Genomic DNA, 20,405 nt, shown 5'->3' with positions numbered 1-20,405 from the left:
TGATCTAAATCAAGGCTTTCCACTTGGTGACTTAAATCAATCCACAGTGCCAGCCGCCACAGGTAAGACTCTCGCTCAGGGGAGGCAAGAGGTAACAAGATAACTCAGTCCTGGGGACCCTGAGGACCATCACAAGAGGTACCACCCATTGGCATGGTTTGCAAACCGCGTTTTCCAGAAACTCAAACAAAGAAAGGGCTTTAGGGATAAAAAGTGAGTTTGAACTGACACAAGGTCCTCCTTCTTATCCAGCAAACGGAAAAGACCTTCTATCCAAGGCAGGCTACAGCACTTGGGGAAGGGCTGGAAAGACTTTGGATTATTAGGACTCCATAAGTCCTAATGGAATCCAAACGGGTGACTTGTGAGTGACTCCTGGTGCGTTTAGTGTGTGTTTAAATCTGTTTATTCTTTTTTAATGTGATGCTTTTCCTTAAGAATAAATGTGCTTACTTCAAAAGAGCTCTGTGGTAACTTGGAGAGCGGAGATCTGACTGGGCACTCCTGGGGTAAACCAAAGAATTGGGGGATATAGGTGCAGTTAGCCTGAAACTATGACAGCTCCCATTTCCTCTTATGGACCATATGCTCAGAAAAGCACCGTTTCCCCAACAACTGCAACCTCCTCTCTCAATTCCAGCCCAGCCAAAAAACACCATTGAGCAAACACCTTCCTCTTCCAACACTTTGAGTTTGTTTTCCCACCTATGTTTCTGCTAAAGCTTCGTTCTTCCTGCTCCCCTTGCCCGTTCCCAGTCTTACAGAGAACTCTGAAATCCCACTCACCCAGGCAAATGGGAACTTTGAATGGGTGTGCAAGCTGCAGGCCGTTGAAAGTGCAGGGAGGCAGAGAGGAGCTATGGGGAAGACAGCATGAAGGAGTTAAGATTACAGAAGAGCATGAGGTGGATTTTTGCAGATTTTTAAAGCCAGATGGGATCATTATGACAGTCTGTTCTGACCTCCTGCACGTCAAATCCAGAGAATCTCTCCCAGTTACTTCATCATCAAACCCATAACTACTGTTTGGATTAAAGTATCTCTTTTAAAACAGGATCCTGTCTTGGTTCAACAGATGGAGAATCCATCAAATCCCTGGATAAATATACGGATTCCAAGGCCAGAAAGAATAATTGTGATCATCTAGTCTGATCTCTTGTATAACATAGGACACAGAACTTCCCCACAACAATTCCTAGTGCCTCTCTCTTAGAATAGCATCCAAGCTTGATTTAAAAATTGTCTGTGATGGAGAATCCACCACCACCCATCAGAAATTGCTCCAATAATTAATTACTCTCACTGTTAAAAATTTGCACCTTATTTCTAGTCTGAATTGGTCAAGATTCCACTTCCAGCCGTTGGACCACATTATACCTTCCTCTGCTAGATTGCAGAGCCCACTATTAAACATTTAATCCCCATGTAGATACTCAAAGAGAATCTGGGATTTATGAGTAGCCAGTGTCACAGACTGGAGCGTAATCAAGTCACCCCTTCACCTTCTCTTTTTTACATTGAATAGACTCAGGAAGCTCAGTCTATCACTATAATCATTCTCGTGACTCTTCTCTGAGCCATTTCCAATTTATCAGCTTCCTTCTTGAATTGTGGGCACCAGAAATAGACAGTTTATAACATCAACATCTTTATCAAACTTGAAATCTCATCAAAAGAAAGCAAATTGGTTTGACAGAATCTGTTTTCCATAACCCATGTTGATTTGCATTGATTACATTACCCTCCTTAGTTCTTTATTTATCACAGGGTTTCTCAAACACGGGTCGCCATTTGTGTAGGGAAAGCCCCTGGCGGGCCGGGTCAGTGTGTTTACCTGCCCTGTCCGCAGGTCCGGCTGATCGCGGTTCCCACTGGCCACAGATCGCTGCTCCAGGCCAATGGGAGCTGCTGGAAGCGGCAATGGCCAAGGGACTTATTGGCCACCGCTTCACCCATTTCTGCTTTTCCATTATCTTGCCCAGGACTAATGTCAGGCTGACAAGCCTATAATTACCCAGATCATCCCATTTACTCTTTTTAAAAATTGGCACATCAAACTTTCTTCCAGTCTTCTGGAACTTCCCCAGTGCTCCAAGACTTACTGAAAATCAGGAAGGTGCTCCAGTTATTAATTCCAAAGGTCACTTTCAAAAATTTGCACCTTATTTCTAGCCAGAATTTTCCAACTGTTGGCTCTCTTTATGCCTTTTCCTGCTAGATTAAAGAGCTGCCTACAATCTCTTCCCCATATCGGTGTTTGTAGACCACAGTCAATCAGCTCTTAGCTTATCCAACAGAAAGTTAAATAGATTTAGCTTCTTAAATATCAGCACAATGCAGATTGACCCGTGAACCATTCTTGTTGCTCTTTTCTAAAGATTTTCCAATTTTTCACTATTCTTTTTAAACTGTGGACATCAGAAATGGACACAATATCCAGTAATGGTCCTACTAATGTCATATACAGAGGTAATACCACCTCCCTAGTCTTACTTGACCTTCCTCTGCGTACACATCCAAGGATCATGTTTGCCTTCTTAGCTATAGCATCAAACAGGAGTCCAAGGTGTGGGAGCAGAGGCCCCAGAATTGGTCTCTTTTTCAGCAAGGGAAGGGAGGCAGAGAATTCATGTCAGGGGAACGAGCTGTGAAGAAGCGGCTTTGGGAGCGGTCAAGTGGAGGCACAGGGCAGGGTATTCTCCACCCTGGCTAGCCAATTTACTCCTTGGGTTAGTATTTTTATGTTGGATACGTTTTTCCAAGTCCTGCTCAGCCCCCACATGGACAATCGGATGTTAAATCCCAGAGCACAGCCATGGCAGTGAAAAAGACAGTCTTAACTCTTACCACTACAGCTTTAAGGTATATCATGGTATAAAGAAGTGACAGGCCTACAAATCCCACCCAACTCCTGCCCACTCCATTTCTATCCTAGGGGATAAGCTGCAGCATCCTGACCACCTCAAAACATAACTTTAATGGAAAACCCCGACATCTGCTGGCAAACCTGTTTGACAGAAGCTGGGAAGGAGCGAGAGGGGATGGAACACTTGGTGACAACCTGTTCTGTTCATTCCCTCTGGGGCACCTGACACTGGCCACTGTTGGAAGACAGGACGCTGGGCTAGATGGACCTTTGGTCTGACCCAGTAGGGCCATTCTTACGTTCAAACAGATTATATTTATACAGAGAAGCATGACACACAACAGCGAAAGTAGTTACTGGAAATACGAAGCAACACATGCAGAGGAGACACAGAAAGGAGACTTACCTTAGAGAGAAAGACAAAAGGGAATGCAGTCCCCTTAGATGGGTCCAGCCATAAAAACGCTACAACAAAAGAAAAGGTGTGATCAGCCTCTAACTGCTTTAAAAGACACAAGCAACCAGAACTGGCCACCCAGTTGCCCTTCCAATTTCTGTGGCTTTACTATTACATTTCTTTAAAAACAGGAAAGTGCATCTCTCCCTGTTGCTGTGATGGATGAAAGCTAACAGGGGAGCTGGCTGACTGTACAGAGGAAACAGCAAGCCTGATTAGACAAAGTGCAGGCTTTCAGTTACACGGTAGCCTGAGGTGTTACCTGTAACACAGCAGATAAAACAACTGTACAGAGAGGTTATTTGTAGTGCAGTACAACTGAGGTCAGTGCCCCGCTGTGCTGTTGCTGTAAGCGCACACAGGAACAGTCACGCCTGCACTGCAGCTGGGAGGTCTAGTTCTCAGTCTGGGTAGACGTATACACGCTAACTCTGATCAAGCGAGCATGCTAAAAATAGCAGCGTGGCCACAGTGGTACAGGCCGCGGCTCAGGCCAGCCACCTGAATACAATCCCCCTCGGCTCGATCAGAGTTAGCGCACGTATGTCTACCCATGCTAGGAATGACCTCTCCCAGCTGCCGTGCTTGATGCTATGTCTGTGCTGGCAACTGAATGACAAAACTTGTGTCTTTCACAGGCGTTGAACCCCCTCCCCACCCAAAAGACAAAAGTTTTGTCACAAGAGCCAGTGTGAACAGCGCGTTGTCAGCAGGAGCTAGGGTGACCAGATGTCCCGATTTTAATAGGGACAGTCCTGATTTTTGGGTCTTTTTCTTCTATAGGCTCCTATTATTGCTGTCTGGTCACCCTAGCAGGAGCGCTCTTCTGCTGACACCGCAAATGCCACTTGTTGTGGGTGGAAGTTTCCTGTCAGCAGGAGAGCTGACAAACAGTGGCTACGCTGCACAGCTGTAGCGACACAGCCATGTCGCTCAAAGCTGTGTAGTGTAGACAAAGCCTAAGAGACAGTCCCTGCTCCAAAGACCTTAACGTGGACAAGACAAAGCATGGGAGGAGAGCGATATTTGTTTGAGGGTTTGTAATGCCACCCAGAGAGGAGAAGTGGTCCAGTGGTCAAGTCACTAGCTTAGCACTTGAGAGATCTGGGTTCAACTCCCTATTCCACTGCAGACTTCCTGTGTGACTTTGGCAAGTCCCCTGGCGCCTCAGTTTCCCCATCTGTAAAGTGAGGATGATAGCACTGCCCTGCCTCACAGGGGTTTTACGAAGGAAAAAAAAATACATTAAAGATTGTGAGGGGCTGATACTCCAGTGATGGCAACCAACTAAGTACCAGAGATCACTAGATCCTCACCCATCCCTGGAGCACCTTATCCCCACTTTGCAGATAGGGAAACTGAGGCATGGCAAGTATGTCTACCTTGCAGCTCGGACCCAAGGAGCTGGGCAGGCTTGGACTCGGGTGGCACTTACACATTTGAAGTGTTGGACCCATTAATTCATGTTTCTTGAATAGCTCTACACCAACATATAACAGACCTTAAACTGCTTGGAAGATACCCAACTAAAACAAGGATCTTGCACATACCTGCCCAATAATCCAGGCTGCATGGAAGCAGACTTGCACAGTTTTATATAACCCCAGCCAATCACCTTCAACACATACATATGCAGCAGCAGACACTTGAAAATGGGGGTTGGTGGGAGGAGAAAAGATTTTAGGACTTGATATGAAAAGGGTAGAATCTCTCTAGCAGGCACAAGTAAAGATGGGGTATTAATACTCTACGTACACCTCCACAAAAACACCTCGTTAAAATACTTCAATTGCTTTAAATATGTACAATTTCCCCACAACATAAAAGGAAGTGTAGAGAGCCCAGCTCCTCCAACAGGAGACACTAAAATACACCAACACTGAGCAGAAATGCCTTCTGCTAACTCCAGGTCTCTAGTGTAACTCCTGGATCAGAGGTACAACATGCACAATTCAAGAGTGAAAGTGAGCTAGGAACAAGAGACATAACAGAAGACTGGAAAAACTAAAGAGAAAGGAGAGTGTGCCACCAGAGAGGCCAACCTAAAATGTCTGTGTTTTGAAGTCAGGCCATGCTGCCTTCCAAACAGAGCTCAAGACCACAGATCTTTGCAGAAGCTACCAACATACGAAGTGAGAGAGAAAGTACGAGGGCGTCATTCAAAATACAGTAATGCTTGAGGCATTTCCTGACAGATACAGAAAAGCAGGGTGGACAAAAATCAATTATTTAAAAAAAAAAATCTGATTTTTTTATTGAAATCAGATTTTTTTGATAAAATGCTTTTTGAAGAAATAGCTATCTAAAGATAGTTTTAATTAAGATACTTTGTAGCTCAAAGCTCTCTCATCATGGAATAGGGATTATAAATTCTAATTCTATAGTATGAGACAATATATTCATGTAATGTTTAAGAAAAATTTTGTAAATGAGTTCCAATAGTTCATGGATTAGGGACCCAATCTTACGGGGTTCCAGGGGCTTCTGTAGAGATTATTTAGGTTACTCTTTCTATCTACCCAATGGGACTCAGCGCTCAGTCTAGAAGATACCATCAGAGATGCTTAGTTTTGCAGTTCTCAAACGGTGGCTTTGTGTCTTCAGAGACAACATGCTTGTTAACAACAAAAAAAATTTTAAATACATAATTACTTTGAGATCTACGATCCCATTCTCTCACTAGAAGGGAAAACCTCTAATGGCAGCAGGCCATAAAAGAGGCCTAGTTTGGGAATAAGAACCATTCAGGAAATATATGTTTGCTGATGATATTTTTAAAAAAGTCACAGTGAACTGGTGGAAGTCACTTAAGCACTTGGATTCAGAGACTGTTGAAGTGATAATCTCACTTTTAAACAGCAGTAGCTTCTTCCGCCAGTGTAGAAAGAATATTTTCTGCCTTTGGACTAATTCATTCCAAACTGAGAAATTGTTTGGGACCTGAAAAAAGCAGGAAAGCTTGTTTTTCTTTTCCAGATTATGAACAAATAGGAAAATGAAGGTGAAGACGACCAAGTTATCAGCTAATATTTTAATATTAGAAGACAATATTTTAAGTTTCTCATGTTGCTTGGCTGACACAGTCGATTTTAATTTTTGGTTGTTTTTTTTTTTTTTAAATATTTCATTTAGTTAAAACAATTTTAACAAAAACAAGCCTGATTTGAAAAAATGTGAATGTTTAACTAAATTCAAACATTCATATCCTTGTTTTGTTAAAACAGGGGTAGGCAACCTATGGAACACGTGCTGAAGGCGGCACGCGAGCTGCTTTTCAGTGGCACTCACACTGCTCAGGTCCTGGCCACCGGTCCGGGGGGCTCTGCATTTTAATTTAATTTTAAATGAAGCTTCTTAAACATTTTACAAACCTTATTTATTTTACATACAGCAATAGAATAGTTATATATTATAGACTTATAGAAAAAGACCTTCTAAAACGTTAAAATGTATAACCGGCACACTAAACCTTTAATTACAGTGAATAAATGAAGACTTGGCACAGCACTTCTGAAAGGTTGCCGACCCCTGTGTTAAAATATGATGTTTGCTGTTGAAGAAAATAATCCAGAATACATAACATTGTGGTTTGACTTAAATAAAACAATTTAAATGTCTATCTGTTCTCCTCCTAATACAGCATGGCAAGAAAATCCTCCAAATATTAATGATTAACCTGTTGAACTGGAGACAGTTCACCTTCCAGTGACTTCATAAATATCTGCTGCAATTACCTTTGGTAATTGAAATAACCAATTCATCATTCTGTTTCTGATGTAACTGTAAAATTAATCTGAAAAGTTTTCAAAATAAAACATTTAAAAAATGTACAGTGTGTACCTTAAAATCACAGAATATCAGGGTCAGAAGAGACCTCAGGTGCTCATCGAGTCCCACCCCCTACTCAAAGCTTCTAAAAATGAAACCTACATCTATCTCTGAGTTGTGAAGAATATGTATTAAGGTTAAAACAACCAACAAGAATGCACTTTTATGTAGAAATCCATGATTAAAATCAAGATTTAAATTTTAAATTTAAGACAGGAAGACAAATCCACCCTGCAGAAAAGAAGTTTGCCTAGTTAAAATCATGCTAGGAAGAGAGAGAACAGGTAAGCCAGCCTGGCACTATCTCACATGTGCTCACAATCTGGAGGAAGGATGATAGGCTACATGTACATTAAGCCTCAGTTGCATGACAGATGCACCGTCAGTGGTGGAGTGGCTCAAAGCAAGGCCAGACAGCTTAACAAACAGATTAAATTGGAGCCATTCACAAAAACACGGGAGCCTCTCAGATCACAGACACGCACAGGAGAACCTTGGGTGACATCTGTCCATTACTGTGTATGCACATGTTGCAGCAAACTCATACCCAACACCACTCACATCCTCCTCACAGGCCACTCTTGCACAATCACACACCTTGCACTGCTCACTGTCCCCCCAGCTCCCCCTCCCCCTGCTCACTGCCCCCCCAGCTCCCCTCAAGTCACCATCCCACCAGCTTCCCCCTACCCTCCAGGTCACCGTCTCCCCCCTCGCCCCAGCTCCCGCCCCCCGAGCTTCCCCCATAGCTCCGCCCAAGTCACCATATCCACTGTGCCCCCAGCTCCCGCCCCCCACAGCTCCGCCCAAGTCACCATCGCCTCAGCCCCCAGCTCCCCCCAGGTCACCGCCCCGCGGCCGGGCGAGTCCCCTCCGCACCCCGCGCGGCAGCGCCGCCAGGGCAGCCCCAGCCCCAGCCCCCCTTTACCGTATTGCCTCGAAGCAGCGGGCGGCGATGGCCCGTGACTCCCCCTAAGCCCCGCGCGGCAGCGCGGCCCTCACCGATTCAAACAGCTGCACCGCCCCCCATTCGCCCCCTCCCTATTGGCTGCAGGCCGCGTGTACGTCATCTGACGCATAATACCTAGGGAGAACTACAGCTCCCAGGAGCCCTAGGGTGGGGCGAGAGTAGATCTCGCGAGAGGTGAGGAACTCTCGCCGCGATCCGCTCTGGGAAATATAGTTCCCAATTAACCCCCCCAAACTACACTACCCAGCATGCCTTGTGGAGTCCGGCTGGGTGGGGCTTTTGGTGTGGTTGTGGTTACCATAGCTACCCCGAGAGTTCCATATAGTGAGGGGAGAGAAAGAGAGGAGCAGAGATGGTGAGTGTGAAAAATCTGTGCACTGAGTGTGAAAAGAGGGGCCAAGCACTGGTGAGTGTGAAAAGAGGGGCCAGGGGCTAGTGGGCATGAAAATCTGTTCAGGGCACTGGTGAGTGTGAAAAGAGGGGCCAGGGGCTAGTGGGCACGAAAATCTGTTCGGGGCACTGGTGAGTGTGAAAAGAGGGGCCTGGGGAAGGTGGGTGTGAAAATCAGTGCAGGCTGCTATTGAGTGTGAGAACAGGGGCCAGGGCCTAGTGGGCATGGAAATCTGTGCGGGGCACTGGTGAGTGTAAAATCCATGTAATTGCCTGACAAGTGTGAAAAGCTATGCCAGAGCACAGCGTACACGAAAAGCTGGGCAGTGAGCGTGGTAATTCTGCAGGGGCATGCCGAGTGTGAAAATACAGTGCTGTAAAAGTGAACCTGTGATGTGACAGAGTGCGTAGCTCTGTGATTGGGTGCGTAGAGCTGGGCAGGCAGCAGCCAGGGTGGACAGCTGCAGGAAGCGCCCAGTTCCCTGGGCCTCACTTTCGGCAAAGCAGCGCTTAAAGCGAGGGTTCCATTCTCGGGTTGGCTCAGTGGAAACTGAGGCAGCTCCCCCTGCTCCCAAGAAAGAAAGGTTCTAGTTACCTATCCAGGTTCTTATATAACCCTCATCACCCTGGTATCTGGGTGCCTTAAAGTGCTTGTAGCCTGCAAGTTGACTGTGTACAAAGGGCAGAATTGGCCTCCGTGTCCCAATTGCCAAACTGCATTCTGCCCTCACTGAGACCTGTTCAGCCCCACACTCTGGGGCACTGTGCTTTGTACTCTAATTGCTGTTTTCACAGCCTTGAGAAGGGTGTGAGCGCCTCTGGAACAGAGCCGTTTGCTCACACGGAGAGATCTGTATTAAAGAGAGCTGGGGGACCAGCTCACTGTGTCTTTCAGAAGGAGCCTCACCCTGGTCCAGTGGTGCTGTTTGTGGAGCAGATGTTTTCAAAGCGTCCCCTTAAAATGATGGGGTCTAAATTACCTGTTACTACTCAAGAAAGATCTTGGAGTCATTGTGGATAATTCTCTGAAAACATCCACTACGTATGAAGCCGCAGTCAAAAAAGCGAACAGAATGTTGGGAATCATTAAGAAAGGGATAGATAATAGGACAGAAAATATCATGTTGCCTCTATATAAATCCATGGTACCCCACATCTTGAATGCTGCATGCAGATGTGGTCGTCACAAAGGGCAACAAAAATGATTAGGGGCATGGAATGGCTTCCGTATGAGGAGAGATGAATAAGACTGGGACTTTTCAGCTTGGAAAAGAGGTGGCTGAGTGGAGATATGATTGAGGTCTATAAAATCATGACTGGTGTGGAGAGAGCAGGTAAGGAAGTGTTGTTTACTACTTTTCATAACACAAGAATTAGGGGTCACCAAATGAAATTAATAGGCAGCATGTTTAAAACAAACAAAAGGAAGTATTTCTTCACACAACATGCAACCTGTGGAACTCCTTGCCAGAGGATGTTGTGACGGCCAAGACCATAACAGGGTTCAAAAAAGAACTAGATAAATTCATGGAGGGTAGGTCCATCAATGGCTATTAGCCAGGATGGGCAGGGATGGTGTCTCCAGCCTCTGTTTGCCAGAAGCTGGGAATGGGTGACAGGGGATGGATCACTTGATGATGACCTGTTCTGTTCATTCCCTCTGGGGCACCTGGCACTGGTCACTGTCGGAAGACTGGATACTGAGTTAGATGGACCTTTGGTCTGACCCAGTAGGGCCGTTCTTATGTTCTTTAACACCATCACCTCTTGTGCTGTATGCCAGGTGGCTGCGTTTCAATGGCACAGTGATCTCCTCATAGGAAAATGGAGGGGCCATTGTTAAATTCAGGGGAGCTGCAGTCAGGAGACCACCATCTATATCTGGCTTGACCTCTGGCTCGCTTTGTGTCCTTGGGCAAATATCTAAGCCCCTGTGTGCCTCAGTTTCCCCATCTTTAAAATGGAGGCAATCACACTGACTTCCTAACACGACAGTTGGGAAGCTCGATAAATGAATGTTTTAAACAGCTTTGAGCCCTTTGGACGTGTCGTTAGTTTGTCAAGTGCTTGGGGACTGAAAAGCACTCTGAGAAAATCAGCTCTTAGAAGATAAAACAACATCTGTGAAATCAGCATGCCAGGGCAGAGGCAGCCGTGCATTTCCACTGGCGTGAAGGAAAGTATGCAACAGCTGTGGGCTGCAAGGGCAAATCTGTGGAAAATAGTAACACTCTCGGCTTTCCAGACATTAGCTAATTAATGCTCACAAGCCTGCTGAGAGGTGAGCCTGGCTCCCCTTCCGCAGATTCATAGATCATCCAGTCTGAGCTTCTGATAGCACAGGCCACAGAGTTTCACCCAGCCACTGTGTTGGGGATGATAACCAGTGTTTGGCTAAAGCATCTTCCATAAGGCCTCCTGCCTGGGTCAAAGAGATGGGAGAATCCACCATTTACTTCCCTGGCGAGTTTGTTCCAATAGCTAATCACCCTCCCTAAACATTGTGTTTAGTGCCTTATTTCTCATTTCAATTTGTCTGGCTTGAACTTCCAGCCGTTGGCTCTGGTTCTGCTTTTCTCCACTAGAATAAAGAGGCTGTGATCTGGTGTAGTCTCCCTGGGAAGGTAGTTACATGTGGTAATCATGTCCCCTCTCTACCTTCTATTGGAGAAGCTAAACAGATGAAGCTCTTTAAGTCTCTCACGCACAGGCATTGTTTGGCAGCCCTTGAATCATTTTTTGGTGGCTCCTTTTTGCACCCTCTTCAAGTTTTAAACAGCCGTTTAGAGATGTGGCCAGCTGAACTGGAGGCAGTATCTGGTGTCCGGCAATCAGTATCCAGTCTCACCAATGTCAAGGGGAAATCGCTTCTCTAACCCTGCTCACTACTCCCCTCTTTGTACAACCAAGGGCCGCGTTAGCCCTTGTGTCACACGGGGGACACTTGTTGTTCATGCACTGTGACCCTTAGCTCCTTTTCAGGGTCACTGCTTTCCAAGATAGTCCCCCATCCTGTAGGTGTGGCCTGCATTCTCTGGTCCCGTACAGGGAAACTGAGGCACGGTGCGATGAGGGAATTTGCCCTGGGTTGCACAAGAAGAGAGTAGCAGAACTGGGAACAAAACTTAATTGTTAAATCCACAGGATCATGCTAACTCCCCTTCTGGGCTGAGCTCACTGGCTCCGAGGGACAGGCCTGTACTTCCCGGGCCAGGAACCAGCTAGCTGCATCCATCCCCAGTGAATTCAGAGACCTGTGCGCCACAAAATTAAATGTGAGTTAAATGTTGCCAACCTCAGCTCCCCTGCCCTTTTGATTGGATGCGGTATTCTTGTTCGTGCCCTAACCCGTCATGTGCCTCGTGCTGTTAAACAGCTGCCAGCTCCACCCAGAGGTGGCTGCACTTCAGAGGCACGATGTGAAAGCTGCTGGGGTCATCTCGGTTGAATGGCACCATCTGATGGTGTTGTAACATCGTTAGCTTGTGGTACTGCAGGTGCAACCCTGTTCATACTAATCTGGATGCTTAAGGGGGGAATGCTATGATGCTGGGGGGGTTGAAGACGAAAATGTCCTTTGATTTGTGCTCCACCTCAGCAGCACAAAATATCACTGGGAGCCAGCTAGTGTGTCTGTGCACCACTGCCCTCTCCTGGGTGGAATTAGCTGTATGTCATGAGCCCCGTACTGTTCGTTACTAAGGAAGAGGCTCTGCTAGTTGAGGTGGAAGGGCCCTGGACTTTGGACCCAAAGGAGCTGTGTTCTAGTCCTGGCTGTGGCTGTGATGCCTTAAGGGCTGTTCTGGTTTCTTTATTAAAATCCTTCTCCTGTGGTTTTTCCTAGCGTGGCCTGAAAGATGAGCGTGCGATGGGATTGCTGTAAGATCTCACTGCAGGCACCACCTCTGGACTATTCCTTCCGAGGCATCAGCTTCATCCAAGGTGCAGCTCTTACTCTGCAGAGGAAACAGACTTGTTTTTGGCACGGGGGGGGGGGGGCGTACTAGGGCTCTGTCCCCACCACAGCTGTCGCTCATTGGCTCCTTAGCTGTCCCGCCCAGCAGAAAGGCCTTTTCATGCAAGGACCAGTCTACCACTGGGGAAACTCAGGCCCGGAGCTCCAGTGACTTGCTCAGGCTCACGAGAGGCATCAGTGGCAGAGGTGACAGGAGAACCCAGGCATCCTGCCTCCCACCAGCAGTGCACACCTGCTCTTCCAGAGCTGGAAATAGAACCAGGAGTCCTGCCTCCTGCTCTAACCCTTCCACGCTGCTTCCCGAGCTGCAGCACAAGGCACCGGGAGTGACCAGAAAAGGACGGAGAGCAGAGTGGGAAATAAGCTAACTGCACGTTTTAATGCTGCCACCACTTCTGTCGTGTGATGGGATTCAGCCAGAGCAAGCATAACGCACAGCCGTGCGTAGGGTCGGGGTCCCCCTGCAAAGGGCGTGTCGCTGGGCCAGCCTGGGCTGCTTTGAGTAATGCATGATGAAAGTGCCCTTAGCTGGCAGCTGCTTCAATTTTAGTCCATCAGCTCCCCGCTGTCCCACTGCCGGGAGCTTCACAGACCCAGCCAGGGAAGAGGGCCAGATCCCGGGAGCTCTCTTGCAGAGCAGTCCTGTTACTGACGGGGTTTGCCCAGCCGCACAGGTCGCCTAGCCTGCTGGCCGCCCTTCTGCTGCATTCTAATCAACAGCAGGGACAACGTCAAGCGACGTTGTATTCAGGGGTGCAATGGGGCAGTGCTGGGGGCGGGGGGGAGGAACAGGGGGCCGGCCCTCCCCCTTGGCCAGATCTGGGTGGCATCATGGCAGTGTCCCTTCCCTGCTGCCATGACAGAGGGCCGGCCAGGCCAGACTGGAGTGGGGTGGTGACCCTGTACACCAGGTTGCAACACCACTTAAATTTGGGGTGACCAGGCAGGTAACCTGGGCCCCTCCTTAGCAAAAAGCTGGCAATAGCCCCAGCCAGACTCCAGGCCCTGCTGTCCGAGGTGTTGCACAGACATGTAGCCCCTGCCCTGAAGAGCCTGCAATCTCCCAAGACAAGACAGACGCAAGGGGAAGGAAGGCCGTACCATGACGTGTCCACCGTGGCCAGAGAGAGGGAGCGACTTGCCCGTGGTCACCCAGGAAGCTGGTAGCAGTGCCAGAAGTGGAAGCTGGGTCTGCTGCACCTCAGCCCATTGCCTCAGCCACAGGACCAGCATCTCCACCAGCTTCAGAGCAACGAGCAACACAGGTCCCTAAAACCCGCCGCAGACGAGCCGGAAGCAAAGCCTGGAAACTGTTGCTGTAGAGAACCAGGCTGTGCTGGCACCGGCGATGAGCGCAGGGAACCAGCACCGCCCTCCCTCTCTGATCCTGCAGGGACCCCAGCACAGCTGCAGGGTGGGTTAACTAGAGTGCAGGGAGGTGCCCAGATACCAAGGTGATGGGAGCCATATCAGAACCAAGATAGACCGGGTCTGCGTCTGCCCAGCCGGTCACTGCTGCCGCCGACCGAATCAGCAGCAGGTCGTGCTCTTTCGCTAGGCTGCTCTAACACCCCCCTACTCTCCCCACTAGACCTGCTGACAGAGCAGCCCCGGGCTGGCCTCAAGGTGATCAAGCGCTCGGCCGGGGGGAAGCTGCTGACCCAGGCGGTGCGCCTGAATAACAACACCATCAATGAGCTGACCGACTTCGCCTCCACCATGGAGCAGCTGCTGGAGGACCCCGACGAGCTCTCCTGGGTCGACCTCTCCTTCAACGACTTGCCTACTATCGACCCGGTACGGCTGAGTGGGAGCACTGTGGGCTGGTGGCTTAGGGAGTTAGCCCTCAACAGGGCATGCTCCTAACCCTGCTTCTGACACCGACTGCCCCGAGGGCTCGGGCAAAGTCCTGCCCCTCGCTGTGCCTCAGTTTCCCTACCTGTAAAATAATGGTGATACCCCCCCACCCCCTTTGAGCTGTGCGGGTTGAAGCAGCACCACAGGAACGTGAGTACAGCTCGATTACACACTGCAGCTGCTCACCTCTACATGGGATGTACCAGGGCTAGCAGTGAGTGGAAGGGTTTGGGAGAATCCTTTTCTAAAGTGCTCCCAGTAGCCCCCAGCCGTGGCGCCGGTTGCTTGGTCCATGCTGGTGTTATTGCTCTGCAGCCCTGACTCGCCAGACTTTGATTGGAGCCCCAATGCTGCCCCCTGCCCCTCACTAATGCAGCCTGGTGGCAGAGGGGAACAGCTGGCAGAGCAGGGTTGCTGTGGGGAGCGGGGCTGATGCCCTGGCCACGTGTAGGGAACTCAGGCCATTCAGGGGATCCCCGCCAGCTGGAGCTGCGGGGGGCTCGAAGGGGCTCAGCATTGGCCTAACTCTGCTTCCATTGTAAAAGCCCCCTGGAGTTCACAGTGGGCCGACAGGCCAATGGTGAGCCCTTTTGGAAATCACAGCCCCATTGTGTATCCCCTAAGCTCTGGGTCAAATCAGGCGGCTTTTCCCAGCTGGGTCCCAGTGGGGCCTTGGGTGAGTCCCAGCGCTTACCCGTGCCTCAGTTTCCCACGCTGCAGAGCTGGGATAGTGGTCCTGCCCCACTTATCGAATCATAGGCACCGACTTCTCTTTTTCCTATGGGTGCTCGACCCCCCCCCCCGCCCCTGGTCCCACCCGCATTCCAACCCCTTCCCCAAATCCCCACCCTGGCCCTGCCTCCTCCCCCTCCCTCCTGGAGCGTGCTAACACTGCCAAACAGCTGTTTGGCTGCGGCCTGGCGGGAAGCGCTGGGAGGTAGGTGGAGGAGTGTGGACGTGGTGAACTCAGGGGAGGAGGAGGTGGGGCGGGGGGTGAGGGGAGCTTGACTGCCAGTGGATGCTCTGCACCCACTAAGTCTTCCCCGTGGGTGCTCCAGCCCCGGAGCACCCCCTGAGTCAGCACCTATGTATAGAATCATAGGACTGCAGAGGTCATCTAGTCCAGTCCCCTGCACTCAAGGCAGGACTAAGTATTATTTACATCATCCCTGACAGGTGTTTGTCCAACCTGCTCTTAAAAATCCCCAGTGATGGAGAGTCCACCACCTCCCTAGGCAATTTATTCCAGTGCTTAACCACCCTGACAGCTAGGAAGTTTTTCCTAATGTCCAGCCTGAATTGCAGCAAGGGAGGTTTAAGCCCATTACTTCTTGTCCTGTCCTCAGAGGTTAAGGAGAACAATCTTTCTCCCTCCTCTTTATAACACCCTTTTATGTACTTGAAAACTGTTATCATGTCCCCTCTCTGTCTTCTCTTCTCCAGCCTAAACAAACCCAATTTTTTCAATCTTCCCTCCTGGGTCATGTTTTCTAGACCTTGAATCATTTTTGTTGCTCTTCTCTGGTCTCTCTCAAATTCGTCCACATTTTTCCTGAAATGTGGTGCCCAGAACTGGATACAATACTCTAGCCTAGGCCTAATCAGCACGGAGCAGAGTGGAAGAATTACTTCTCATGTCTTGCTTACAACACTCCTGCTAATTCATCCCAGAAGGATGTTTGCTTTTTTTGTAACAGTGTTACACTGTTGACTCATATTTAGCTTGTGATCCACTATGACCCCCAGATCCCCTTCCACAGTTCTCCTTCCTAGGCAGTCATTTCCCAGTTTGTATGTGTGCAACTGATTGTTCCTTCCTAAGTGGAGTACTTTGCATTTGTCCTTATTGAATCTCATCCTAGTTACTTCAGACCATTTCCCCAGTTTGTCCAGATCATTTTGAATTTTAATCCTATCCACCAAAGCACTTGCAACCCCTCCCAGCTTGGTATGGTCCGTAAACTTTAGATGTGTCCTCTCTATGCCATTATCTAAATCATTGATGAAGATATTGAACAGAACCGGGCCCAGAACTGATCCCTGCAGACCCCCATTCATGATGCCCTTCCAGCATGGCTGAGAACCACAGATAACTACTCTCTGGGAATGGTTTTTCAGCCAGTTATGCACCCGCCTAATAGTAGCTCCATCGAGGTTGCATTTCCCTAGTTTGTTTGTGAGAAGGCCCCTGCTTAGTGCTCATGAAACCCTGTGGAATCCGGGGGTGAAGGAGGCTAGGGAAAGCAAAGCTGGTTGGGGCTGCTTTTGACAGAGGGGTGTCTCATGGCCCAGCTGTTACCCAGGGAGAGGTTTGCTTTGCATCCAGGCTCTCCGCTCCCTCCCTCACTGGGGCTGGGGGGTCTGTGGCTGCAGGTGCTGACTATGTACCCCAACCTCCGGGCGCTGAACCTGCACGGGAACAGCATCCAGAGCCTCAATGAGGTGGACAAGCTGGCCGTCCTGCCACACCTGCGCACGCTGACCCTGCATGGAAACCCCATCGAGGAAGAGAAAGGCTACAGGTGGGGCTGAAGGGCTCGGCCAGCTAATGCTTTGGGGAGAGGGAGGGACAGTGGGCACAGAGGAAAGCCCAGCCCTGGGGAACAGCTTCCTCTCTGCTGCCAGCGCCCAGAGAAACTCGCTTAGGGCCTCAGCCACCTCCACGGGAGTCAATAGGCTCCCAAAGCCTTTAGTGGGAGCTGGGTCTGACTTGCCCTGACACCATGCCTCAGTTTCCCTTTGGGGATAATGTTCAATCCTTTCTCCCAGAAAGGATGGGAGGGTGAAGTGCTTTAAGATCCTCAGTGGGAAGGCCCCAGAGGGCAAAGTGGTACCTGCACGATGTCGAAGTCCAGAGCATCCACAGGCTCAGGGGAATAAGGGAGAGGCCCCGGCTGCAACCCTCTTTAGCTGTCATGGCATTGACGCCAACCCACATAGCTCATTCTGTACTGGCCCCTGCACAAACCCCCACCCCCCACCTCCGGGATACATGACCCAGGCCCTGCCAAGGGAAAACTTTTAAAAAGCTGGGCCCGGCTCCTGTCAGCCCTGCTCAGGAGCCAGCCTGCCCCATGCATGAGCATCTACAGATCCTCTCCTCAGTGCCAGAGGACAGCCAGGGCCAGAGACCCTCAGCAGGACCAGGGTCCCATTGTGCTGGGCCCCACCTGGTCACACAGTGCAAGTCCATCCCCAGACCTCACCCAAGGTCACCAGCAGGGCAGAGCAGCGGCAGAGAACCCAGATCCTCTGAGTCCCTGCCCGGTCTCCTCGCTCACGCTGGAGTTGTGTAGGCCCCAAGCAGTGGTTCTGGACTGGTCCTTGGAGCGTCACTTGCCATCGCTCGGAGACACGTAACGGAGCAGGCCAGCCAATCGGATTTGAAATTCAGTGATGCCTCCCCACCATCGGGGCTCGACCAGCTGTTCTTTAACCCTGCTCCCTTTCGGGAGCCGTGCGACTCCAGTCAGGCAGCAGGGTCCAAGAGCACGGAGCAGCGGCAGCAGGTAACGGAGGTGCTGCCAAGCTGTATTTGTTCTTCAGGTCTAGTCTTTTGCAGCGTAGGTGCCAAGATCCACCCAGCCAGGGAGGAGCCCATGGGAAGCGCATCGCTGGTCTTGCATTTGATTTTATACAATATGCTCTGCTGCAGAGGGGCCCAGCGGCACCCAGAGCCGACACACTGTGCTGTCTGGCCCTGGGAGAGAGGCTGCAAGGAGGCAGATCGGGGACTCCTGGGCAGCACTGATTGCAGCAGTTAGCTGTGGCCCCCTTGGGAGAGGCAGCAGTGCCTCCATCTACTACCGAGGGCTGCTCTAGGCCCAAGCTGGGGCATACAGCGTGAGCTGGGGGGAGGGGAGGAGAAGCAACCCCTGGTGTTATGGTGGGGAGGCCAGGGAGTGACCCTGGCCTGACAGCCCACCCCACACCAGGCCTGACCGGCTGCTCTCCCACAGGAGCTACGTGCTGTCCGTGCTGCCCCAGCTGAAGTCCTTCGATTTCAGCGGCGTGACGAAGCAGGACCGCTCCACCGCCACCTTCTGGAGACGCATGAACGTCAAACCCAAGAAGGTCAAGAAAAGGCGAGACGACTACTGAGGGGACGAGCTGAAGCAGCAGCTGCACCGTTCAGCAGGGCCCAGCGCCCCGCTGGGGGGTGGGGGTAAAGCCCGCCTGTTAGCGTAGGAATAAAGGCTTCGAGCTCTGTAGGGCAGGACGATGAATTGCTGCGAGGGGTGGGGCTCAAGCATCACTGGAGATGGACAGGGAGGCTGCCGGGGCAGCGGGCCGGGTACACACCTGCCATTGTTGGCACAGAGGGTCTGTGCTCGGCTCGCTCCACCGGCTCTACTGAGGGGCTAGGAAATGCCCCTCCTGTGATCGGCAGGCAGCTGGGGGGGAAGAAAGGCGGCCCTGGGCTTCCCAGGTGTGACACTAAGACCCTGTTGTGCCCCCAGCAGCGGATGAGCTGGCCTTGCCACGCTGGGCTCTTAAGATGGCCCAGCCCCCTTCTGCTGAGGCTGCCAGCGAGAGTCCCTCTGTGGGCAGGAGGCGCTAGCAGTCCCATGCTGGCTGCTTCCTTCTCGGCTGAGGATGGGGCAGCACCGCTCCAGGACGCTCTTGTGCCCCAGGCTTGCTCAGGGGGTTTCTCTACGGCTAGATTGCAAAGTGTAACCCTCCATCCCCGGCACATCAAACCAAAAGCCAGCCAGGGCAGGAGCAAGGGCACAGAATCGTCCCAGCACAGCCCCCGGCTAGAGCCCAGGGGCAAAGAGAGGGGCCCCTACCTGGGGAGGCAAACAGCTCAAAATGCTACATACGACAGGACTGTCTGCCTTCCATGCAACCTGCCTCCCCTGGCCCTGGCAGGCGGGCCCTGCAGTGTGAGCCCAGTCGCTCCTGCGGGCACTAACCTCATCACGCGCTCAGCCCGCCTCCAAACGCTCGGTCTCCTCACTAGCAGGGGTGGGACGAGCCTGAAGGCCCCTGACTCCTTTGTGGGAAGAAAGCTGATAAGTGACTGTCCCACAGGACCATTTGATTGAATTCATGGGCTCCCATCAGCCTGCAGCTTCTGGGGCTACTCAGCCCTGCCCCCTCGGCTTTAGTGCTTAATGCTCAGAGTCGTTCCCAGCTGAGCCAGCCAGGTTTCCCTTGTGCCCCAGGATCCTGGGCCAGTCACATCACCCCCATGCAAGTCCCTGCCTGTCACTGTCGTCACTTCCCAAGAGGCTTCTAGAACAACTGCTCCAGCCCCTTTCTTCACTCTCCCTCCCCCAACAAGAAATTGGCACTTCGCCCTTTCTGTGCCCCGAGGCAAAGCTTGAACTCATCCCAGGCCATGGGTGAGGCTGGGGAAGAGCAGCAATCCGATCCCTGACAATTAACTGACAGTGCATGCCCAGTGGGCTAGGTCGGGGCCTGGGGCTAGCAATGGTTCCATGCCATCAGAGCCATTCCCCTCCCGGACACCTCTCCCCCACCTCCAGCTGTTCACTGCCCCTACTGCTTCCCCAGTGCCACTTCAGTGACTAGAGGCTTAGGTGAGGCCCCAATAGGGGTAGAAATTATGGAGCTACAGATCAGGCCTAGGGGATCCCTTCTCCAGGAAGTACTGTGGGGAGGGAGCCAGGGTTCCAGCTGTGGCTATTTCTACACTGGGTCTGGCATAGTTGAGAACAACCTCAGGGCTGCTCTAAGTGACACTAGCTGCTAACCCTGCCCAAGGAGCCATTGGCCAAGCAAGGGAGGGGTGTAGCACAACACCTGCCTGACTTCCCTCTGCCCTGGGGCAAAATGGCACAGCACCTTCTTCTCCACCCCTGAAGCCTGCACCACCTGCAGGGACATGCAGCCCAGTGGATGTGCCTGGCAGCAGACAGTGTCTCCTCAGACTGAGGAAAAACGGTGCCAAAGGGATGAAATTCAGCCTGGCAAGGCCACACCTCCCCCTCGCAGCTCTCCTTTAGCACAAGCCCCTGCCCCCACATTCCCTGCGCTTGCCCATGGACTGCAGCGCTCTTAAGACCCAAGCAGCTGCCAGCCTTGCTAAAGCAGA

General features: G+C 50.9%; 2 protein-coding genes across 7 annotated transcripts in view; one reads left to right on the top strand and one right to left on the bottom strand.

The window, feature by feature from the left end:
• The window catches only part of NUMA1 (nuclear mitotic apparatus protein 1), a 79,116-nt gene extending 70,939 nt beyond the window's left edge, over positions 1-8,177 (bottom strand). For 3 of the 5 annotated variants that reach the window (XM_050937622.1, XM_050923284.1, XM_050915934.1), the window contains exons 1-2: positions 8,080-8,177; positions 3,273-3,331 (exon numbers count right to left, since the gene is read on the bottom strand). The gene's annotated coding sequence lies outside the window, so the exon portion shown is untranslated. Of the gene's footprint in view, positions 1-3,272; positions 3,332-4,873; positions 5,524-6,172; positions 7,343-8,079 lie in introns of those variants that run through there. The other 2 variants (XM_050953420.1, XM_050961671.1) reach the window with 2 other exon arrangements.
• A 242-nt stretch (positions 8,178-8,419) lies between these two features.
• LRRC51 (leucine rich repeat containing 51) lies at positions 8,420-18,555 on the top strand. Of its 2 annotated transcripts, none has more exons than XM_050925240.1 (5): positions 8,420-8,527; positions 12,356-12,453; positions 14,079-14,284; positions 16,718-16,866; positions 18,304-18,555. In XM_050925240.1, the coding sequence occupies exons 2-5, from the start codon at positions 12,369-12,371 to the stop codon at positions 18,443-18,445; spliced, it is 582 nt and encodes a 193-aa protein (XP_050781197.1). In that variant the 5' UTR covers positions 8,420-8,527; positions 12,356-12,368; the 3' UTR covers positions 18,446-18,555. The 2 variants fall into 2 exon arrangements, with proteins under 2 accessions (XP_050781197.1, XP_050781281.1); XM_050925324.1 differs by having other exon boundaries at positions 8,462-8,556.
• The last annotated feature ends 1,850 nt before the right edge of the window (positions 18,556-20,405 follow it).

The sequence above is a fragment of the Gopherus flavomarginatus genome, chromosome 1, assembly GCF_025201925.1.
Source record: "Gopherus flavomarginatus isolate rGopFla2 chromosome 1, rGopFla2.mat.asm, whole genome shotgun sequence".
Classification (NCBI taxonomy): Eukaryota; Metazoa; Chordata; order Testudines; family Testudinidae; genus Gopherus; species Gopherus flavomarginatus.
This window is presented reverse-complemented; position numbering and strand designations above follow the sequence as displayed.

Excerpts from the sequence above, each read along its gene's own strand:
- LRRC51 (XM_050925240.1), top strand. The coding sequence starts at position 12,369 with ATGAGCGTGCGATGGGATTGCTGTAAGATCTCACTGCAGGCACCACCT. Across the intron at positions 12,454-14,078 it reads AGGCATCAGCTTCATCCAAG|ACCTGCTGACAGAGCAGCCC; the intron begins GTGCAGCTCTTA and ends TCTCCCCACTAG. Across the intron at positions 14,285-16,717 it reads ACTTGCCTACTATCGACCCG|GTGCTGACTATGTACCCCAA; the intron begins GTACGGCTGAGT and ends CTGTGGCTGCAG.